General features: G+C 44.2%; 1 protein-coding gene across 3 annotated transcripts in view; it reads left to right on the top strand.

Moving 5' to 3' along the window:
• The window catches only part of FTO (FTO alpha-ketoglutarate dependent dioxygenase), a 273,069-nt gene that overhangs the window by 32,211 nt on the left and 222,110 nt on the right, over nt 1–18,748 (top strand). For all 3 annotated transcript variants that reach the window (XM_044270300.1, XM_044270299.1, XM_044270298.1), the window contains exons 5-7: nt 4,734–4,813; nt 7,010–7,153; nt 9,687–9,806. In XM_044270300.1, coding sequence (XP_044126235.1) covers nt 4,734–4,813; nt 7,010–7,153; nt 9,687–9,806 — 344 coding nt within the window. The remainder of the gene's footprint in view (nt 1–4,733; nt 4,814–7,009; nt 7,154–9,686; nt 9,807–18,748) is intronic.

The raw sequence follows: 18,748 nt of genomic DNA, 5'->3' as shown, positions 1-18,748 counted from the left end.
AACCTCCTGATCTATTCCGAGGGGCCCATAAACCCGCCCTCAACTTATAAATTGCTTCCTTGCATTGATATTCAATAGGTTCTCTCCAGTATTAGCCTGCCGGTGTGAGCTCAGGACTCGGCAATATGTTCGGCTTATCCTCTCTGATGCCGGCGTTAACTCTTTGGGCACAAGGGCGTTTCACTTTGCTTTATCATGTAAAGGGCAGTAAATCTCTACCCATCACCAAAACCTACCACCAGATACTAGTGTAGATTCTGTAACGCTTTATCCTCTATTATTCCCATACATAGTGGCGATGTCAGAAAGGTTTGTCGGCTTCTGCAGCGCTGCCCGCTATGGCTGTTTGTCCTTTTCTTTTCCACTGGCCTCCCTCTCTCTCTTCATCTGTTCCTTGCATTGTATAATAATATGGTCTATGTTTTTATTCACTTATTTTTTTTGTTTTCTTTTTTTTTTTATCTAGAAAAAAATATATATATATATTTTTATGTTTTTAAAATTAAAGCTTAATTTAAATATCTTAAATTGAAAGCAATTAATATCTTGAAAAAAAAGGAGGATGGCTCTGGTCTTCTGACATGTCTGGTTTGGAAAATACTTTCTTTCCCCGCATAAAAAACAAACAATTGTGGAGCATGTGTTCTTGTAAAGCCTCGTTCACATGTCAGTGTTTGGTCAGTGATTTCCATCAGGATTGTGACTCAAAACCAGGATTGGAGCCTCCACAGACATCAGGTATAATAGAAAGATCTGCCCCTGTTCTGTGTTTAGAGCCGCACCTGGTTTTGGTTCAGAATCACTGATGGAAATCACTGAACAAACACTGACGTGTGAATGAGGCTTTACTCTGCACTGTGCTGGTCCCATCGTATTCCTCTGGAATATTTATCAATAAATTGACACCTGGGTGTTACCATTGGGTTTTCAAAGAGGTGTTTTTTTTTACCCATTTTGGGCTAAACATAATTTTTTTAATTGGTCTTTATTAAAAAATGTCAATAGCTTTTGTCCTACAGGGCTTAGTTTTAGCCTATCTGTAGAATATCTTACTTTTAGTTTTTACACTGAGCCGCCAGGTTTCCTGCGCTGACGACTGGATGTATAGCCTCATCTCTGATATCCTGACAGCTCATAAACACTCATTATAGTTAAATCCCTTTCAAAATGATAATCAAATGGCCTTAATCGGTGTTTATGAGCTGTCAGAGATGAGGGCAGGATCCTGTGAAACTGAAACTCAAGGGTCTGTTAGACGGCCAGATTGTCTGTCCGATAATTGCTAATGAGCAATCGTAGTAACGCCATGTTAGCGATCATCTGGCACTTTAATACTGCCTCCGATTGCCCGATAAATGAAGTATGCTGAAAGATTTGGATTTTCCGGCAGAAGATCGTGCTGTGTAATCACGATCTGCTGCCGACACACTGCTGTCCTGCATGGGGACGAGCGATGACATAGCGATCACTCCTCTCCATGCTGCGGAGGAGATCGCTGCATGTAATAGCAGCGGTGTCCTCTGCTACGGTAGCTATCTGGCGGCTGAGCCGACAATCGGTTGCCGCATCAGGGTGTATAATACAGCCTTAAGATATTCTGCAAATAAGCTAAAACTTAACCCTGTAGGATGAAAACTGTTTAAACTTTGTAATAAAGACCAGTTGAATAAAAAAAGATTTTTAAGCCAAAATTAGTAAAATGCAAACGTAAACAAATTTTTTTTTTATCCCTAAAGGTGTTTTGTTTTTTCCAGCGGTTGTTCACCTTTTTATTTCTCTGTACGCTGCTCATATGACATTATTAGAGAACCTGCCCCAATGACTTCATCGGGGAAGTCACACCCCCTCGTCTCAGTATCTTTACCGACTGTACAGTGCTCCCTCCCGGAAAATGGCTGCCAGTGACCAGAGCTGTGCAACATCGACCTCCACTGAATAACACTGCGCACTGCACAAGAAACTAGTGCATGCACAATGCTCAGGGCTATTTAATGGAAGTTTATGATGGACGGGTCGCGTGCTCCTCCATTAGTGGTCATGTTCCTGACGGTAGCACCGTACAGTCAGGGAGGAGACTGCACTGAATCAAGGGAGCAGGACTTCTGAAAGGCTGTGAACACCTACGGGGGCAATTGGACACCAGGGCACATTCCCTTATAACATCCTGTGTATAAGGGGTTTATAGTGCAGTTCACATCAACCTTTCACACTAGCGGTAAAATCATCCAGCAGGCCATGCCGGCAGAGCCTGCTGGAGTTTATGGTATCCAGAAAAAGTGCCGGAGCACCACCAGGCCCCATTGACTATAATGAGACCCGACGGGGATCTGGCCTGTTTGCGGCATTAGTACACTGGTTTTTGTCCGGCCGAATCCCAGCACTAATTCTGGAAACAGACTGGACCCCGCCAGGTTCCATTATAGTCAATAGGCCCTGGTGGTGCTCCGGCCCTTTTGCTGGATTTGATGGATTCCAGCATGCTCTGCTGGATGGTGATGTGATCTGCACTATAAACCCCTTATCCGCGGTGCTTCCGACTCTTTCCGGTTATCCCAGAGACAATGGACTCCAGCAGGCTGTTCCTCTGCTGAATCAGCCTGCCGGATGATTTTAATGCTAGTGTGAAACAAGCCTTAGAAAAATTGTGATAAGATAGTCTACTCCTCCAAAGGGGGTATCGAGGATTAGAAAGAAAGGGTCTTTTTTCTTCAGAAATAGCGCCACTTTTGTCCATAGGACAGGTCTAGTATTGCAGCTGAGCCAAATACACTTGGGGATGAGCTGCGATACCAGGCACAACTAATGGACAAGAGTAACACTATTTCTGAAAAAAATAATATAAGTATCGAAAACTGTTTTAACTTATTTTAAGCATAATTAGTTCAAACGAGATATTTTTGAATTGCGCTGTTTTTTGATTTTGCAGAGGGAAGGTAACTGAGCACAGCATGGCCATGTGTCAGCGCGACAATGTTTTCTTATTACATTTCTTTAGCATACGGAAAAATCCTTTTATTAAAGCAGCAGACCTTTACGTCCGAATATCCTTATTAATCTCCCGTGCGCCTTCTTTATAGCATTCGACAGGATTCCTTCAGCTATTAATATGATATTAAATTTACAGGGAGGGGAGCTGTGAAATTGTAGCGCTGTCCCTTATAAAATAATGATCCAATTTCCTGACTTCTCTGACGGCGTTAACTCTTTGATTTATACGGCGGCCGCGGAGAGCGCTCCTGATCGGGCGCTGAGATCTGGTTTGCCAGGTGATTGACAGGCGGGTTGCCAGGGAAACGCGTTTCATCTAGCGCTCGGCATTTAAACCAACTCACAAACATTCGGCCTGCGGCCACTCATTTTAAGACGGCTTCTCCTATTTTGTCCCCGTGTCAAAAGTCACTTTGCAGGAATAAATAACGCCCTGCAGCCGTTCTCAGAGAGCCTTGTATATGCAGGGAGATAGATTGGTTCTCTCCAGCAAATAAAGTAAAGATAAATTGGCGCACAGTTTCACCTCTTTACCCTCACTTGGCCCTTGGACTGATTTCAGTCACTAAAGAGAGCGCTGAAGGGAGCGTGTACACAGCCTTTCCAAAGCGATGATTTTCAGCTGGGAGATCGTTTGTCTGCGAATAGTTACAACAGAAGCTGATGGCAGTAATAAAATAACATACGAGACACCTTCATCTCCAGTGCTGCGTCACACTGCCAGGCGGCCATGTCTGCTGATTGTCACAAAGCCGTGGGCTGAGATCAGTCACTCCGCTACAGGCGGCGACTGATTAAAGAGGATCTGTCTGCTCTCCTGACGTGTCTCCGTTAGTAAATACTGCTCGTAGAACTCTTAGATAGGACGTTCCTCTGTTCCTCCTCCCGGAAATATAGTAATAAATTGGCTGTGGCATCTGAGGGTGTACACAAAGGGAAAGGGACTCATGTCAGTGAATTGAACTGGATCTGTAGCATAGCATGCCGATGGGTTGTTACAGCAAAAAAAGAAAAAAAACTAAAGCACTGGCAGACAGTAATACATTGGAATACGGAGGACATGGAAATTAATGTCCCCTAAACACAGCACGATTTTTTGCAAGTCCCCCAGAATGATAAAAGTTAAATGTAATGTTATGTATGTGCCAAAATGTTACCATAAAAAAAATAACTCATTACTCGAGTTCAAATGTCCTTAAAGGGGTTCTCCGGGAATTAAGAAAATATGTCAATATTGCTTCATTATAAATATATCCCCAAATACCTTTCATTGGTTATAATGGCTCGTTATGTCTGGGGAGCAATGATTAGAAGAAACAGAATGGCGGCCGTCCTATTAGGACACACAAAACCTGCCCTAATCACACAGCAGGACAAGTTACTTCACAACACTGAGGTAAAGAGCTGCCTCATCCTCCTCTCCTGCTCTGCTCTGCCTGTCAGGGATTATGATCCCTGATTTTCTATTGAATTTTAAAGAGAAAATGAGCTTCGAAAATCCACAGCAGATTGTGTTTTGCACAGCAGAACAGAGACGCTCAGTAGACAAGGTGGAACTCCATTGGAATACATGCAGAAATATTTCTGATGCAGATGCTTTCCGCCACATGTGCACCCTTTTGTGACCGTGAAGCCACTTACCTGTTGTCATATCAAGCGCCAAGATGTGAGTCTGTTCTTGGTTTGTCTTACTAGACGTCTATGATTGATTTCCATGTTGTGCTCTCCTATTGATCTTCCTACAGATAACCTGAACACCACCCATCAGCACTGTGTGCTCGTCGGCTCTCAGCCCCGCTTCAGCTCCACGCACAGAGTAGCTGAGGTATGAAGTCTCCATTATACCGTTCTGTGTGATATACCTTAAAGGGGTTGTGTCACTTCAGCAAATGGCTTATATCATGTATAGAAAGTTAAAGGGGTTGTCTGGGTTCTGAGCTGAAACCAGACATATCCCTAGCGTCACCCCTCCCTAGCCGTTTTACAAGCCAGGGCAGCGCTAAAGCCCGCCCATCAATGCTGGTGACGTCGCCGAGCTCACCGCTAGGCGGAAACCTCCACCTAGCTTACCCTATGGAGAGCCCCATATGTCTCTGGATCTCCATATAATGCCTTTGCCTGCGCGATTCAGCGCAGGGCAAAGGAGAGCATCAGAGCATGAAATGCTCCAATGCTCATATTATAGGGGCCGGAGGGGTGAAGATGGGGATATGTCTGAGTTCAGCTCTGAACCCTGACAACCTCTTTAATACAAGGTGCCTACTAATGTATTGTGATTGTCCATATTGCCTCCTTTGCTGGCTGGACTCATTTTTCCATCACATTATACACTTCTTGTTTCCATGGTTACGACCACCCTGCAATCCTGCATCGGTGGCCACACTTGCACACAATAGGAAAAAGCACCAGCCTATGTACAGTCCCGCGGTCCGGGCCACCAGAGAGGCCAGCACTTTTTCCTATAGTGTGCAAGCACGGCCACCGCTGCTGGACAGCAGGGTGGTCGTAACCATGGAAACGAGCAGTGTATAATGTGATGGAAAAACAAATCCAGCCAGCAAAGGAGGCAATATAAACAATCACAATACATTAGTAAGTGCTTTGAATTAACTTTCTCTACGTGATAAATGCCACTTGCTGAGACATCCCTTTTTTAAAGGGGTTTTCTGAGAATACTGTCCATAGGGTTGGTTGTGAGCGATGTGACCTCACATCCTCAGTAGCTCTAGTGCTGAAAATATCTTTATATCCTAAAAGGTATTAGTGTTATGCGTGCAGCTTCTTCTCTAGTGCATCACTGGTCAGTGCAGTCATGGAAAGAATACAAGGATGGAGGAGACCACTTCCATTAGTTTTGTGCCCGAGACCCTCTACTATACAAAATTACAACGGTTTATGCTTGTTATTTTTAAAAGCTGTAAATGACAAAGATTCTTCAGATGGTCTCTATATAACTTTCAGTCCGTTTTTTAAAAATTACTTAGAAATGTCCGATCTATCCTTTCTTTGTAACTTGAATAGTTTGGATGAGAACTCACAAGTTCTTCATTAATGCTGAATAGCAGTTGTCACTTTTTGCAGATATGCAGCGATGGACTCCCCTGTCACCTTCTCACTATATAACCAGGAGGGTTTGTCATTCAGGAGACTTAAAGTTTGCTAATAACCCCCGAGGGAGCTATAATGGCGGTCATATTGCAGCTCTTTGAATGGAACTAGCGCTTAGATTAGCTACCCAATGTTCTCTTCTGGCACGTCTTTATGCCACATCAGAAGACCAGATTTGAGTAGATTTCCCCTTTAAGCTGGGCACAGATATTGGAAAGCTGCCACCCCTATAATTGCTTGAACGGTATCTTTCATCCTTGAATTCTCCATGAGTCTGTATGTTTGTCTTAAGGGCTTGTCTGGCACCAGTCATCTCTTGGAGAATCAGCGTAGTAGTGCCGGTAAGAATACACCCTGTGGACGCCATAGTCACTAGATGATTGTCATATACTATCAAAATTAGTGGGTTGCACTGACAAAATCTGATGCAGCCGTTGGCGCCATGTAATACTCGGTTCCCCCTGCAGCGATAGTCAAGTCTCTGCAGCTCCCGTTGGCAAAACCTTCTATTTTCCACATGTCTTTGGAGCCTAGATTGAGAAAGTTCATTTAAAGGGAGTCTGTCAGCAATTTTGACCCTGATAAACTGCTGACAGCACTAAGAAGGGACCGCAGAGAGCAGCACAGTAAAGGATGACCTCCAGGGGGAGCAGAACCTGGCAGAATAAAATGTCCTATTCACAATACTGATAAAAGCTCAACAGTATCTCCCTAGCCCCAACTTAGTGCTGTCAGCAGTTTAGCCTGATCAAAATTGCGGACAGACTCCCTTTAAGAGAGTTACAGAGGCCATTCCTGCAAACAGGCCTCTACTTCTCGTATAATACATTATATGGTAGCACTGTAGGCTGCCTGACGCTACTAATTTGTGATTTAAAAAAATAAAAATAAAAATGTGGTTATATTCTTACAGTGTTCCTCCGGTACGTTCAGTTATATCCAGACAAGATGTGAAAAAGCTCTTGAGAACCTTTGTGTGCTCCCTGATTCTGGCAAGACAAAGTTACAGTCTCTAGAGGTGGAGATTTTACAGCAAGCAGAAGAGATCCACAACGAGGTAGGGGTGGCATCATTTAAAGGGCATCTGTCAGCAGATTTGTACCTATGACAGTGGCTGACCTGTTACATGTGCACTTGGCAGCTGAAGGCATCTGTGTTGGTCCCATGTTCATATGTGTTCACATTACTGAGAATGTTTTAATATATGCAAATGAGCCTCTAGGAGCAACGGGGGAGTTGCCATTACACCTAGAGGCTCTGCTCTCTTCAACTGTCATTCCCTCTTCACTTTAATTGACAGCACCAGGCTGTGGAAACATTGTAATGCCTGGCCCTGTCATTCAAAGTGCAGAGGGCCCAGCAGTTGTAAAGAGAGAATAGCCTCCAGGTGCAACGACAACGCCCCAGTTGCTCCTAGAGGCTCATTTGCATATATTAAAACCTAATTTTTCTCAGCAATGCGGGCACATATGAACATGGGACCAGCACAGATGCCTTTAGCTGCCAAGTGCACATGTAACAGGTCAGCCAGTGTCATAGGGACAGATCTGCTGACAGATGCCCTTTAAGGGATTGTCCGGGTTTGTGATGGGTTAGGTTATCATTTTCAGATCAGTGGAGGTCCAACTTCTGGCACCCCTTTCAATTAGCCCTTTGAAGGGCTTCGAGTGCCACGTCCACGTCAAAGTTTGCCTGCACACTGTCCACATTGTAGCAGCGGTACAAGGAAACAATTTCATATTGACGTATACTGAGGATAGGTCATCAATCCGGATGAGCGACTCGACTTCAGGTGAAACATCTGAAGTCGATTCCCATAAAACTCTGTTCTAATACTGTACGGAGCAGGAGTTCCGTACAGTATTAGAATGTATTGGCTCCGATGAGCTGACGTTATTGCTTCGCAAAGTCTCGCGAGACTCCGGGTAATAACTTCATAAATTAATTTGTACTGTAAAAAACATTTCTCATACAACTGGTACCTTGGAACTGAACCCGAGAACGGGAAATTGTTTTTTACAGTACAAATTAATTTATGTAGTTATTGCCCGTAGTCTCGCGAGACTTCGCGAAGCAATAATTTCGGCTCATCGGAGCCAATTCATTCTAATACTGTACAGAGCTCCTACTCCGTACAGTATTAGAACAGAGTTTTATGCGAATCGACTTCGGATTTTTCATGCGAAGTCGATTCGCTCATCCCTAGTCATCAACCTCATGAAACTGGAACAGCCCTTTAAGTTATGAGGTTTGGTTGTTGTATCTGGTTAGTGTGACAACAGGCAAATGCTAAGAGTCAAGGTTCCTGCACACGGGTGCAGGTCAAAGTGCAGAAGATCGCATGAATTTCTGTGCGATTTGCTTTTCTGTACCCAAGCTGTACCAAAAACCGCAGTTTCTAACAGCGGTTTTGGGAGGGTATTTGATGCGGTTTGAAAACAGATTTCACCCTTCATTAAATGGTGAAATCCGCAGCTAAAATTGCAAACATAATTAGCAGGCTGCGGAGTTCTAAATCCACGCGGCAGGTCTATTTCCACACAGAAAAGCTCTGCAAAGTGTACATGACCTTTGTTTAATCTCATACACTTTACTGGTACTCTACTAGGCTGTGGTTTTCCCACAGGTATCTGTGCAGGTACCCTTATTCTTACCAGTCTTACACTGCTGTGAGGTGTTGTCTTCCTTTCCTGCAATGTCCGTGTCCCAGAAGTATTATAGTAGGTACTGTATGTGAGACATCCAGGAGCAACGGGGCACTATTATGGTAGTCATACATGTGAATGTTGCATTTTATGCATCTAGCTGTATTAATAATCCCCGTGGGGTGGTTTCCCATGAGATGTCCTCCATGTTGTGCGGCACGACTATCTCACTATAGTAAATGTTTCTATGGTACCAGAGATAAAGAGCTTAGGACTAGTGTTGAGCGAACTTGTGTTTTAAGTTCGGCGTCTAAAGTTCAGGGTTCGGGTTATCGAAGAATCGCGTTATGGATTCCGCTACCACGGACCATAACTTGGTCCGGGGTAGCGGAATCCATAACGCGATTCTTCGATAACCTGATCCCGAACTTTAGACGCCGAACTTAAAACACAAGTTCACTCAACACTACTTAGGACATATTCACACTTGGAGGAGATCATAAAACTGCAAATGTCTTAGTATCCACTGTGCCCAAAAAATATATATTTTCATTATATATATATATATATATATATATATATATATATATATATATATAACTTGTACTCCCTCTAAGGGCTCATGCACACAATTTCACAAAACACAGATTCCGGCCATGTGCAGGCCACTTTTTTTTTTTTTTTTACTCTAGAAATGTCCCTACCTTTGTCTGCAAAGTGGACAAGACTAAGGCTTGTTCTATGTTTTTTGCAGGGCTCTATCATGGACATACAGATGCGGACAGCCCACGGTTTGTTGTCTGCATCTTTTGACACAAATCGGTCCGCATCTGACCTGCAGAAAATGCAAACTGGATGTGGGCCGAAACTACGGCCATGTTTATATGAGGCCTTAGAGTGTCACTTAAGTGTAACTGACTAAAGAAGCTGCCTCTGTCTTTCCAGGTAGAATTTGACTGGCTCCGTCAATTCTGGTTTCAAGGAACACGCTACTCTAGATGCAGCGACTATTGGTTGTTGGCGATGGCCAAGCTGGAAGAACAATGGAGGCAAATGGAAACCATGGTGAGATTCAAAAATACGAGTCCGGCTCTTTTTATCGTTTGGATACACATTGTGTATGCTCTTTACACGGCATATTACAGATCTGTTTTCATAGGCTGATATCGGGGCTCCCATTCCTAGTGCAAGGGGTTATCCAAGTTCTATAATGCCCCCCATATGTCCGGGCTCCGCACAGAGGTTGTACTTGCCTCGCTGCCTGGTCGCTTCTTATACTGGTACGGCTGTCTGGCATCGGAGGGTTAGCCAATAGCAGGCTGCAATGGGAACAAACCTCCCTGGCATCGCGGGTGATGCTAGGGAGGCTGGTTACCATCGCAGTCTGCTATTGGCTGACCCCCTCCGACGCCGGATGTTTTCATCCGCACAACGGGGAGATGCAGCTGCGGCCATGCCAGTATGAGAAGCGACGCGGGTGCCAGGGAGCAAGGTAAGTACAACCTCTGTGAGGGGCCCGGGCATATGGGGGGGGAGGGCATTATAGAACTTTAATAACTCCTTTAGCTTATAGCATACAGAGAAAGTTCTCTGTTGGATTCCATAGGGATATCTCCTTACAGAGGCTGTACGGCAGCAAACGGGGCATATGTGTCCTTGCTAAGGAGCTGCACATGACTCTGCCACGTGCATGAGGCCTTCCCGAGCCGTCCGCCCATGGAGTTGCTATGTGCTTATTATGTCCAGCTGAAGCAAAGTATTTGCTATTGCTGTGCAAATATTATCTTAGTGACATAATATATTTTCTACGATTCTCTGGGCTACAATCACTTTCTGTACAGCGTGCCCAAATGAGGAAGTTCCCCCGTTTCAGCGTGTCATTCTTCAAATGAAATTTGTCACTGGGTTCATATAGCTTTGTGGCCAAGTCAGAAGATGCTTCTAATTTATACGTCCCCGCCGCTGACTCTTCACACGTCTATCCCTGTTAATTAAAGTTTGGCGGGGAGATGGATGTGGTGATTAATGAAGCTTAGCTTTCTTATTAGTTTGGAGGGGAGGGAGCCTGCATATACTGTTGTATTAATAGTTTTTTTTTTTTATTTGCACAATTTATTTTATGCACCGTTTTTATGGGTTCGGTAAATGAGACGTATTGTAAGTAATTAAGGTAAGCGTTCTATTACTTATTAGGCGCTTGTTTTTTTTTTTGTTTTTTAATGGTATCTTTATCTTTTGGATTTACATAGAATGCAATATGGCTGACCCAATTCATTTTATTAATTTTAACCTGCACCATTCTGTGTTCCAAGAATTTTTTGGTGGTATTTAAAATGCCAAGGATAACACTGTGGGCTTTTGCATAGAAGAGAGTGAGTCTCTCAGAGAAAAATAAATATTCTTACCGTCCTAAACATTTCTCACAAGTTAAGAATCTGCACTGTCTGGGAGTACACTAGAGAAGAAGCTAAGCCGGACAAGCACTGCTTCTGTTCATGGATTGAAAGTGACATCACCATAGTATATTTGCAATATTTTTTCTCTGTGTTTAGATAAGGACTCGTGCACACGAATTTGTGCCGGCCATTCCATGCATTGGGGACAGTCATTTGGGGTCCCTATTGCACGGGCACTATCCGTGCGGTGTCCGCAGACTGATCCAGAGCCATTCAACTTGAATGGGTCTGTGATCCGTCCACGCTGCAAAAAATAATAGAACAGGTTCTATTTTTTTGCGCTGCCGAGGCATGGAGAGAAATCCCACGGAAGCACTCGCGTGAATGGGTCTGCATCCGCGATGCGGTGTGCACACGGCCGCCGCCCACATATTGCGGACCCACTGTTTTCAGGCCACAATACGGGCACGACCGGGCAACGGCGTGTACATGAGCCCTAATACTGAGCAGATATGCAAATGTGAAGCCATTTTTTCAGATGTGTATACTGTTTGCAGTTCCTCCCTGAGGGGTGCAGGGGGCGATAAAGCATTTTCCGCCCCCAGACAGAGCAAGTAAATCACGCAAGCTATAGTCACTATGGGCTTACATTCACTATCATAGATTCCTAGTATTATTTATTAGCATTCAGGAGAACATTGCTTCAAAAAAAAATATAAAAAAAATACACAGGGACTAAATAAGACGCTTTTAAAGTATTATTTTTTTTTTTATTAGTTAAGAGCTACTAGATCAGCAAACCCCCTGACCAATTTCTTTTTGTAGCCTAAGTATTGTCGAAAATGAAATATTTCTATTGCAGGTGAAGATTAAAAGGTGATTAAAACCGACAAAGTGGAAAACATGGTGTAGTCTGTTCATTAACTTGTCACTCTTGGCAACCATTGTGCCAGTGCATAAATGATCTGCTCCTTTGTCTGTAAGATGCCAGTGACCTGCGAGAGCTGTAAACCATTAGCTCCTTCATCCATGTAAACTCTGGAGGGGTTGGGATTTTCTTTTCCCTTTTTACTGCCTTCCACTGCCCCAAAAAGGGGATCAGGGGGACACTAGAGATGCAGTGTAATCGCAGAGAGTTTACTCTATATCATCTATACTTTTAAAGGGGCTGAAACTGGTCCACTGGGACCTCCACCAATCCCGAGAACTGGAGTCCCGTTTCCCCAGTCTGATGGAGCGGCAGGTCCTGCATGGCATCCTTCCACTCCTATTCTTTCTCTATGGGACATATGGAGTACAGCACTCGCCTATTTCCAAATATCCCGTAGAGGATAAATAGACAAACGCTCAGCACTCTGTGGATAGGGGATTACTTCAAAACTTTGCACAACCCCTTTAATAGCAATTCTGTTACTAATATACGTTATTAGTTTTTAGTAAATACTATAATGCTGGACCAACCCTATTTCCGTGTAACAGGGGTTGTCAGAGACTGATTAAAATTTACATGGTGGCTGGAGAGGGTTTAGGCTACATTCACCAGCCGTGTGCGTCCTGCACTTTCCACAGGCCCCATCCACAAAACGTACTAGAATAGGACACGTTCTATGATTTGCGGCACAGCCGCACGGATGTGGACAGTGCACAGATGACATCCGCGTGCGGTTCGTATTTTTTACAGGTGAATGGGTCCATGTGCGATCTGCAAAAAAATGCGGATCAGACGCAGAACGAAATGACAGTCATGTGAATGAGGCCTTAAAGGGAATGTGAAAGAATTTCTGGTGACGTTATTTTTAATTTTCCATGTCGCCATTCCATCAACCATTCACAATAGGTGATATCCCAGCTTATCTTCTCCCTCCTGACCTGCGAACAGGTCAAGTCAATGAAGCCCCCCCCCTGATCATTGCTGTAAAGCATATCTTAAAATCCTTTTAGAAACAGCTCAAGATGTCCGCCCCGATAATAATATTTAGGAGATAGAATAGAAAATAAAAACTGATTAGAAAAACAGGATGTGTGTTGTTATCTGGTTTTATGTGGCAGAATAAAAATGTAGGTGATACATTTAAAAAAAAAATTAAAATAAAATTATATACTTTTTCAGGCCGCAGCCTGGAAATGTAGCAGTGCATGCACAGTCCTTGCACAGAACCTCTGCGCTTCCACTGCTATCCAGTGGGGAATAGTCAGGAAGCTGGCAGAGGGCACATCCTGATCAGCGGGGGCAGCCCCTGGCTGCTTAAGAACTTTTACATTTTTTTAATTTTTTTTAATGAATGAATAATCAATTTGCTCATCTAGTTCTGGACCGCCCCCTAAAAGGGACTGTCCAGTCACTTAAAATAATTTTACAAAACTGCGGAGAATGACTTAAAATAATAAAAGAAGTAATGCTCCTCAATTTCCCGCCGCTCCCGTTTCTGCTGCCTCCCAGGCCCAGCACATGGTCACTGTCGAAGCAGAAGCCCATCACTGGCCGCAGCGGCGACCCGATACAACCAGTGATTGGCTGAGTGATCACATATCCTTGTCAGAAGTCTTGAGGCTGACATGGTACTGAGGAGCAGGGAGCGTCAGAGGATTGCTAAGTTGAGTATTACAACTTATATCGTTTTAAAGCATTCTTGGAGGTTTACCATTTTAAAGGGGTATTCCGGTTGTTACAAGTTATCCCCTATCCACACGATAGGGGATAACTATTAGATCAGCGGGGGTCCTGCCGCAGGCACCCATACCGATCACGAGAACGGGCAGCCCCCCTGAAAAGAACGGTGCGGCCGGTCGCACATGCGTTCATTTCTAGAGATTTACGGAGATAGCAGAGTACAGCGCTGCAGGGGGGTACGTGGCCCCAGTTCTCGTGATCGGTGGGAGGTCTCAGAGATCTACTAGTTATCTCCTATCCTGTCATCAACCAGAATACCCCTTTAAATGACAGGACATACCATTTACATCTACCGTGTATGAACAGTTTTCTGACCTTGTCCTTAGTTTGGATTTTAGATATGTAGGAGTGTGTCCAATATATATATATAATTCCCAGTCCCCTCTCTTCTGTTTATTCGTCTGTTGAAATCTTTGATGGGTGAATGTCCAGCAGAGGGCGACCTTACCCTGCTGTATATAATTATATAGGCATTCTTTCCATCCAGGTCCAGCGCTGCATTAAAATGTAACATTAACTGCAGGGAATTATCTCTGTTGCTTTCAATTGGATTGTATAACACAGAAAATCAATTGTGGGTTAACAAATTCAATATCAATAGAACATAAAGCAACACTGCTTTTACCGAGCGCTCCTGCTTACAAAGTGGTCAGCTCAGGGGCCGGGGCGTCTCTTCATCTCCGTAGCAATGGCTTGAAATAACTTGACCTCCAGCCCTATCTTTTGATTCCAAAAAGACCTTTTATATGGGATAAAGTGAGGGTTAATTATAATTGAAGAATAAGATGGAATATTTATTGTGCATCTGGAGAGCTCCGGCGGACTTTATTAATTAAAGAACCATCGCAGGTTAAAAGGGAAAGCGCTTGTTGAGAATTAAACAGTATCACACATTACAAATGCTTCTGAGAAGTGGAAATAAATCAGCCGCGGCCACAGACTACTATCATATGATCTGGTCCTGTTTACTTTCCATCTGCCGTCAGCAGCCCCCCCAGCAGCATGATGTCAGTGTATAGGAGGGGGGTAATGGGAGTATAATCCTAAATATATAAGGCTATAATGTATATTAGAGCTAGAGCTGCTGGATCCCAGTGTATGGGGGAAAATGGCACAGAGGGGGTCAGTCTTGATTCCCCCTGCGCAGCCGTAAGAAGGCGCAGGGATCTCATAGATTTGTCTTATCCTCCGACACGCCATGCCTCCTAGCCGTCGTAGATTTCTGTCTTTATTCACGCCAAATAAGGATAAATTTGGCGGACCCGCTGCAACACCCCCTCGCCAAGCCCAGATTTCTCGCCACTTCTAATAATGGCGGGCGACAATATTTACCACTTTAAAACGCCATTCTTGTTGCGTAAATAGCTTAATAAGGGTCCCCCAGCCTTTACATACCTTTCCCAATAAATGGATGTTACATCTGGATATTTGGACCAGCATTACGAACTTAAGATCCTCACCATGTCATCTTGTCTGTGGATTTTCGCCCCTGGATTTCGCCCGTTTAAATGTAGCGGGGGGGAATTCTGCAGCGGTTTTACAGCAGAAACTGTATCTAATCCAAACTGGAGCAGAACTGCAGCAAAATCAGATTATTTTCTGATGCTTGAGGACATATCATTGAGTCCACGTATTCTTTCCACTATTATAATGGCACCATATAGGCGTACAGTTTAGGTGCGATTGTAACCACAAGGCTAAGACTACTTTCAAATGGCCTCAATATGGGTACATGTTAATCCATATTACTTTCACAGTGCACAGACCTACTGGGATTTTGGTGAACTGAACCATAGGATGCTTTTTGTGATTCAGGTTTGGTTCAGTTAAAGGGCACCTCTGTCAGCAGATCTGTACCTATGACACCTGGCTGACCTGTTACATGTGCGCTTGGCAGCTGAAGGCATCTGTGTTGGTCCCATGTTCATATGTGTCCACATTGCTGAGAAAAAGGATGTTTTAATATATGCAAATGAGCCTCTTGGAGCAACGGGGGCGTTACCATTACACCTAGAGGCTCTGCTCTCTCTGCAACTGCCGCACCTTCTTCACTTGATTGACAGGGCCAGGTGTGATGATGTCGTCACTGTGTGGTCCTGTCGAGGTGCAGAGGGCGCAGCCGTTGCAGAGAGAGCAGAGCCTCTAGGTGTAATGGCAACGCCCCCAGTTGCTCCTTAGAGCCTCATTTGCATATAATAAAACATCATTTTTCTCAGCAATGCAGGCACATATGAACATGGGACCAACACAGATGTCTTCAGATGCCAAGTGCACATGTAACAGGTCAGCCAGTGTCATAGGCACAAATCTGCTGACAGAGGCCTAAATTTGCAATCTTAAGCCAATGTTGCAATGAACTAAGAATTACCCAGTAGTCTTGTCATATGTATGAAAATCAGCTTTGCAATGACTGCGATCAAAAGAGCCATTACCAAATCTTTCTGTTATGTTGCGGTCATGGGCACTGTACTTCTTACAAACTTTGCATAAATCAATAGTACACACAAATATTTTAAAAAAACTTTGTAAGGCTACTTTCACACTAGCGTTTTAGTTTTCCGGTATTGAGATCCGTCATAGGGGCTCAATACTGGAAAAAAGTTTTGTCCCCATTCATTGTCAGTGGGGACAAAACTGAACTGAACAGAACGGACAACATGCTGTAGTTTGCTTTCCGTCCTGGGATGCGGAGCAAGATCCGGCATGATCCCCCAATGCAAGTCAATGGGGGCAGATCCGTTTTCTCTTACACAATCTGACAGAAACTGATCCGTCCTCCATTGACTTTCAATGGAGTTCATGACGGATCCGTCTTGAGCATGTTACAGATAATACAACCGGATCCATTCATAACGGTTGTATTATCAGTAACAGAAGCGTTTTTGCTGAACCCTGCCGGATCCAGTAAAAACGCTGGTCTGAAAGTAGCCTAATATATATTATTAGAGAGCGATTCTCCGCTCCTTTTCCTTTCCCTGCCTCCTGAACTAATCATTCATCCTCAAAATACAGCTGAAATCTGCCTTGAGAGAAGAGACAAACTATAAGCTCAGTGTTTGCCCATAGAAGTTCTTAGAGAGAGGATGGAGGCGGTGGAGGCTTCTGGAGGATGACAGGCCCAGAAACGCACTGCTGCTGTAGATGTCTGCCTCATCCCAGTGCTATGTTTTAAACCCCTGTCCAAAGAGTTGGGAATGTTTCTGATTGATTGGGGGCCAGCCGATGACCCTCTCCCCTTAAGGTTTCTATACCATGTGGGCTGTGGTCACTGCAGATCTTTTAGCACTTGCTCTTCAGCAAGTGACATCATCCCGTTATCTGACATCATCGGGGTATGGCTTCCACAGGTGAGGTTCAAGGTTTTGCAGGTGATGCTCCAATGCTTAAGTCCATGTTTTGTACCACTTTCTTTAGAAATCTTGTTCAGTGCCTTGCAAAAGTATTCACCCCCTTGACGTTTTTCGTATTTTGGTGCCTCACAACCTGGAATTAACATGGATTGTTTAAGGATTTTCATAATAAAATTTACAGACCATGCCCACAACTTTGAAGATGTTTGTTGTTGTTTTTTTATTGTGAAGCAAACAACAAATAGGACAAAATAACAGAAAAGGTCAATGTGCATAACTATTCACCCCCCCCTAAAGTCAATACTTTGTAGAGCCATCTTTTGTGGCAATGGCTGCTCAAAGTCACTTTGGATAAGTCTCTATGAGCTTGCCACATCTTGGGATTGTTGCCCATTCCTCCTTGCAAAACTTCTCCAGCTCCTTCAGGTTGGATGGTTTGCGCTTGTGAACAGCAATCTTTAAGTCTGACCACAGATTTTCTATTGGATTGAGATCTGGGCTGTGACTAGGCCATTCCAACACATTTAGGCTCCTTTCACACGTCCGCAATGTGTTTTGCGGATACACGGAGCCACGGATCCGCAAAACACGGAAAGCGGCAATGTGCGTTCCGCATTTTGCGGACCGCACATTGCCGGCACTAATAGAATATGCCTGTTCTTGTCCGCAATTGCGGACAAGAATAGGACATGTTCTATTTTTTTGCGGAAACGGAAGCACAGATGCGGAAGTGCGGATCCGCAAATGTGGATGCGGACAGCACATTCCGGCCCCATTTAAAATGAATGGGTCTGCACCCGTTCCGCAAAATTGCGGAACGGATGCAGATCCATTTTGCGGACGTGTGAATGGACCCTTACATGTTTCCCCTTAAATCACTCAAGTGTTGCTTTAGCAGTGTGTTTGGGGTCATTGTCCTGCTGGAAGGTGAACCTCCGTCCTAGCCTCAGATCACGCACAGAATGGGACAGGTTTTGCCCAAGAATCCCTGTATTTAGTACCATCCATCTTTCCCTCAACTCTGACCAGTTTCCCAGTCCCATCCCACCAGCATGATGCTGCCACCACCATGTTTCACTGTGGCAATGGTGTTCTTTGGGTGATGTGATGTGTTGGGTTTGCGCCAGACATAGCGTTTTCTTCGATGGCCGAAAAGTTAAATTTTAGTCTCGTCAAACCAGAGCACCTTCCTCCATACATTTTGGGAGTCTCCAACATGCCTTTTCGCAAACTCACAACGTGCCTTTTTGTTTTTAGCTGAAAGTAATGGCTTTCTTCTGGCCAGTCTGCCATAAAGCCCAACTCTATGGAGCGTACGGCTTATTGTCGTCCTATGTACAGATACTCCAGTCTCTGCTGTGGAACTCTGCAGCTCCTCCAGGGTTACCTTAGGTCTCTGTGCTGCCTCTCTGATTAATGCCCTCCTTGTCCGGTCTGTGAGTTTTGGTGGGCGGCCGACTCTTGGCAGGTTTGCTGTTATGCCATGTTCTATCCATTTGGTTATGATAGATTTGATGGTGCTCCTGGGGATCATCAAAGATTTGGATATATATATATTTTTTAATAACCTAACCCTGACTTCTCAACAAC

The sequence above is a fragment of the Bufo gargarizans genome, chromosome 10 (assembly GCF_014858855.1).
Source record: "Bufo gargarizans isolate SCDJY-AF-19 chromosome 10, ASM1485885v1, whole genome shotgun sequence".
NCBI classification, from domain to species: domain Eukaryota; kingdom Metazoa; phylum Chordata; class Amphibia; order Anura; family Bufonidae; genus Bufo; species Bufo gargarizans.
This window is presented reverse-complemented; position numbering and strand designations above follow the sequence as displayed.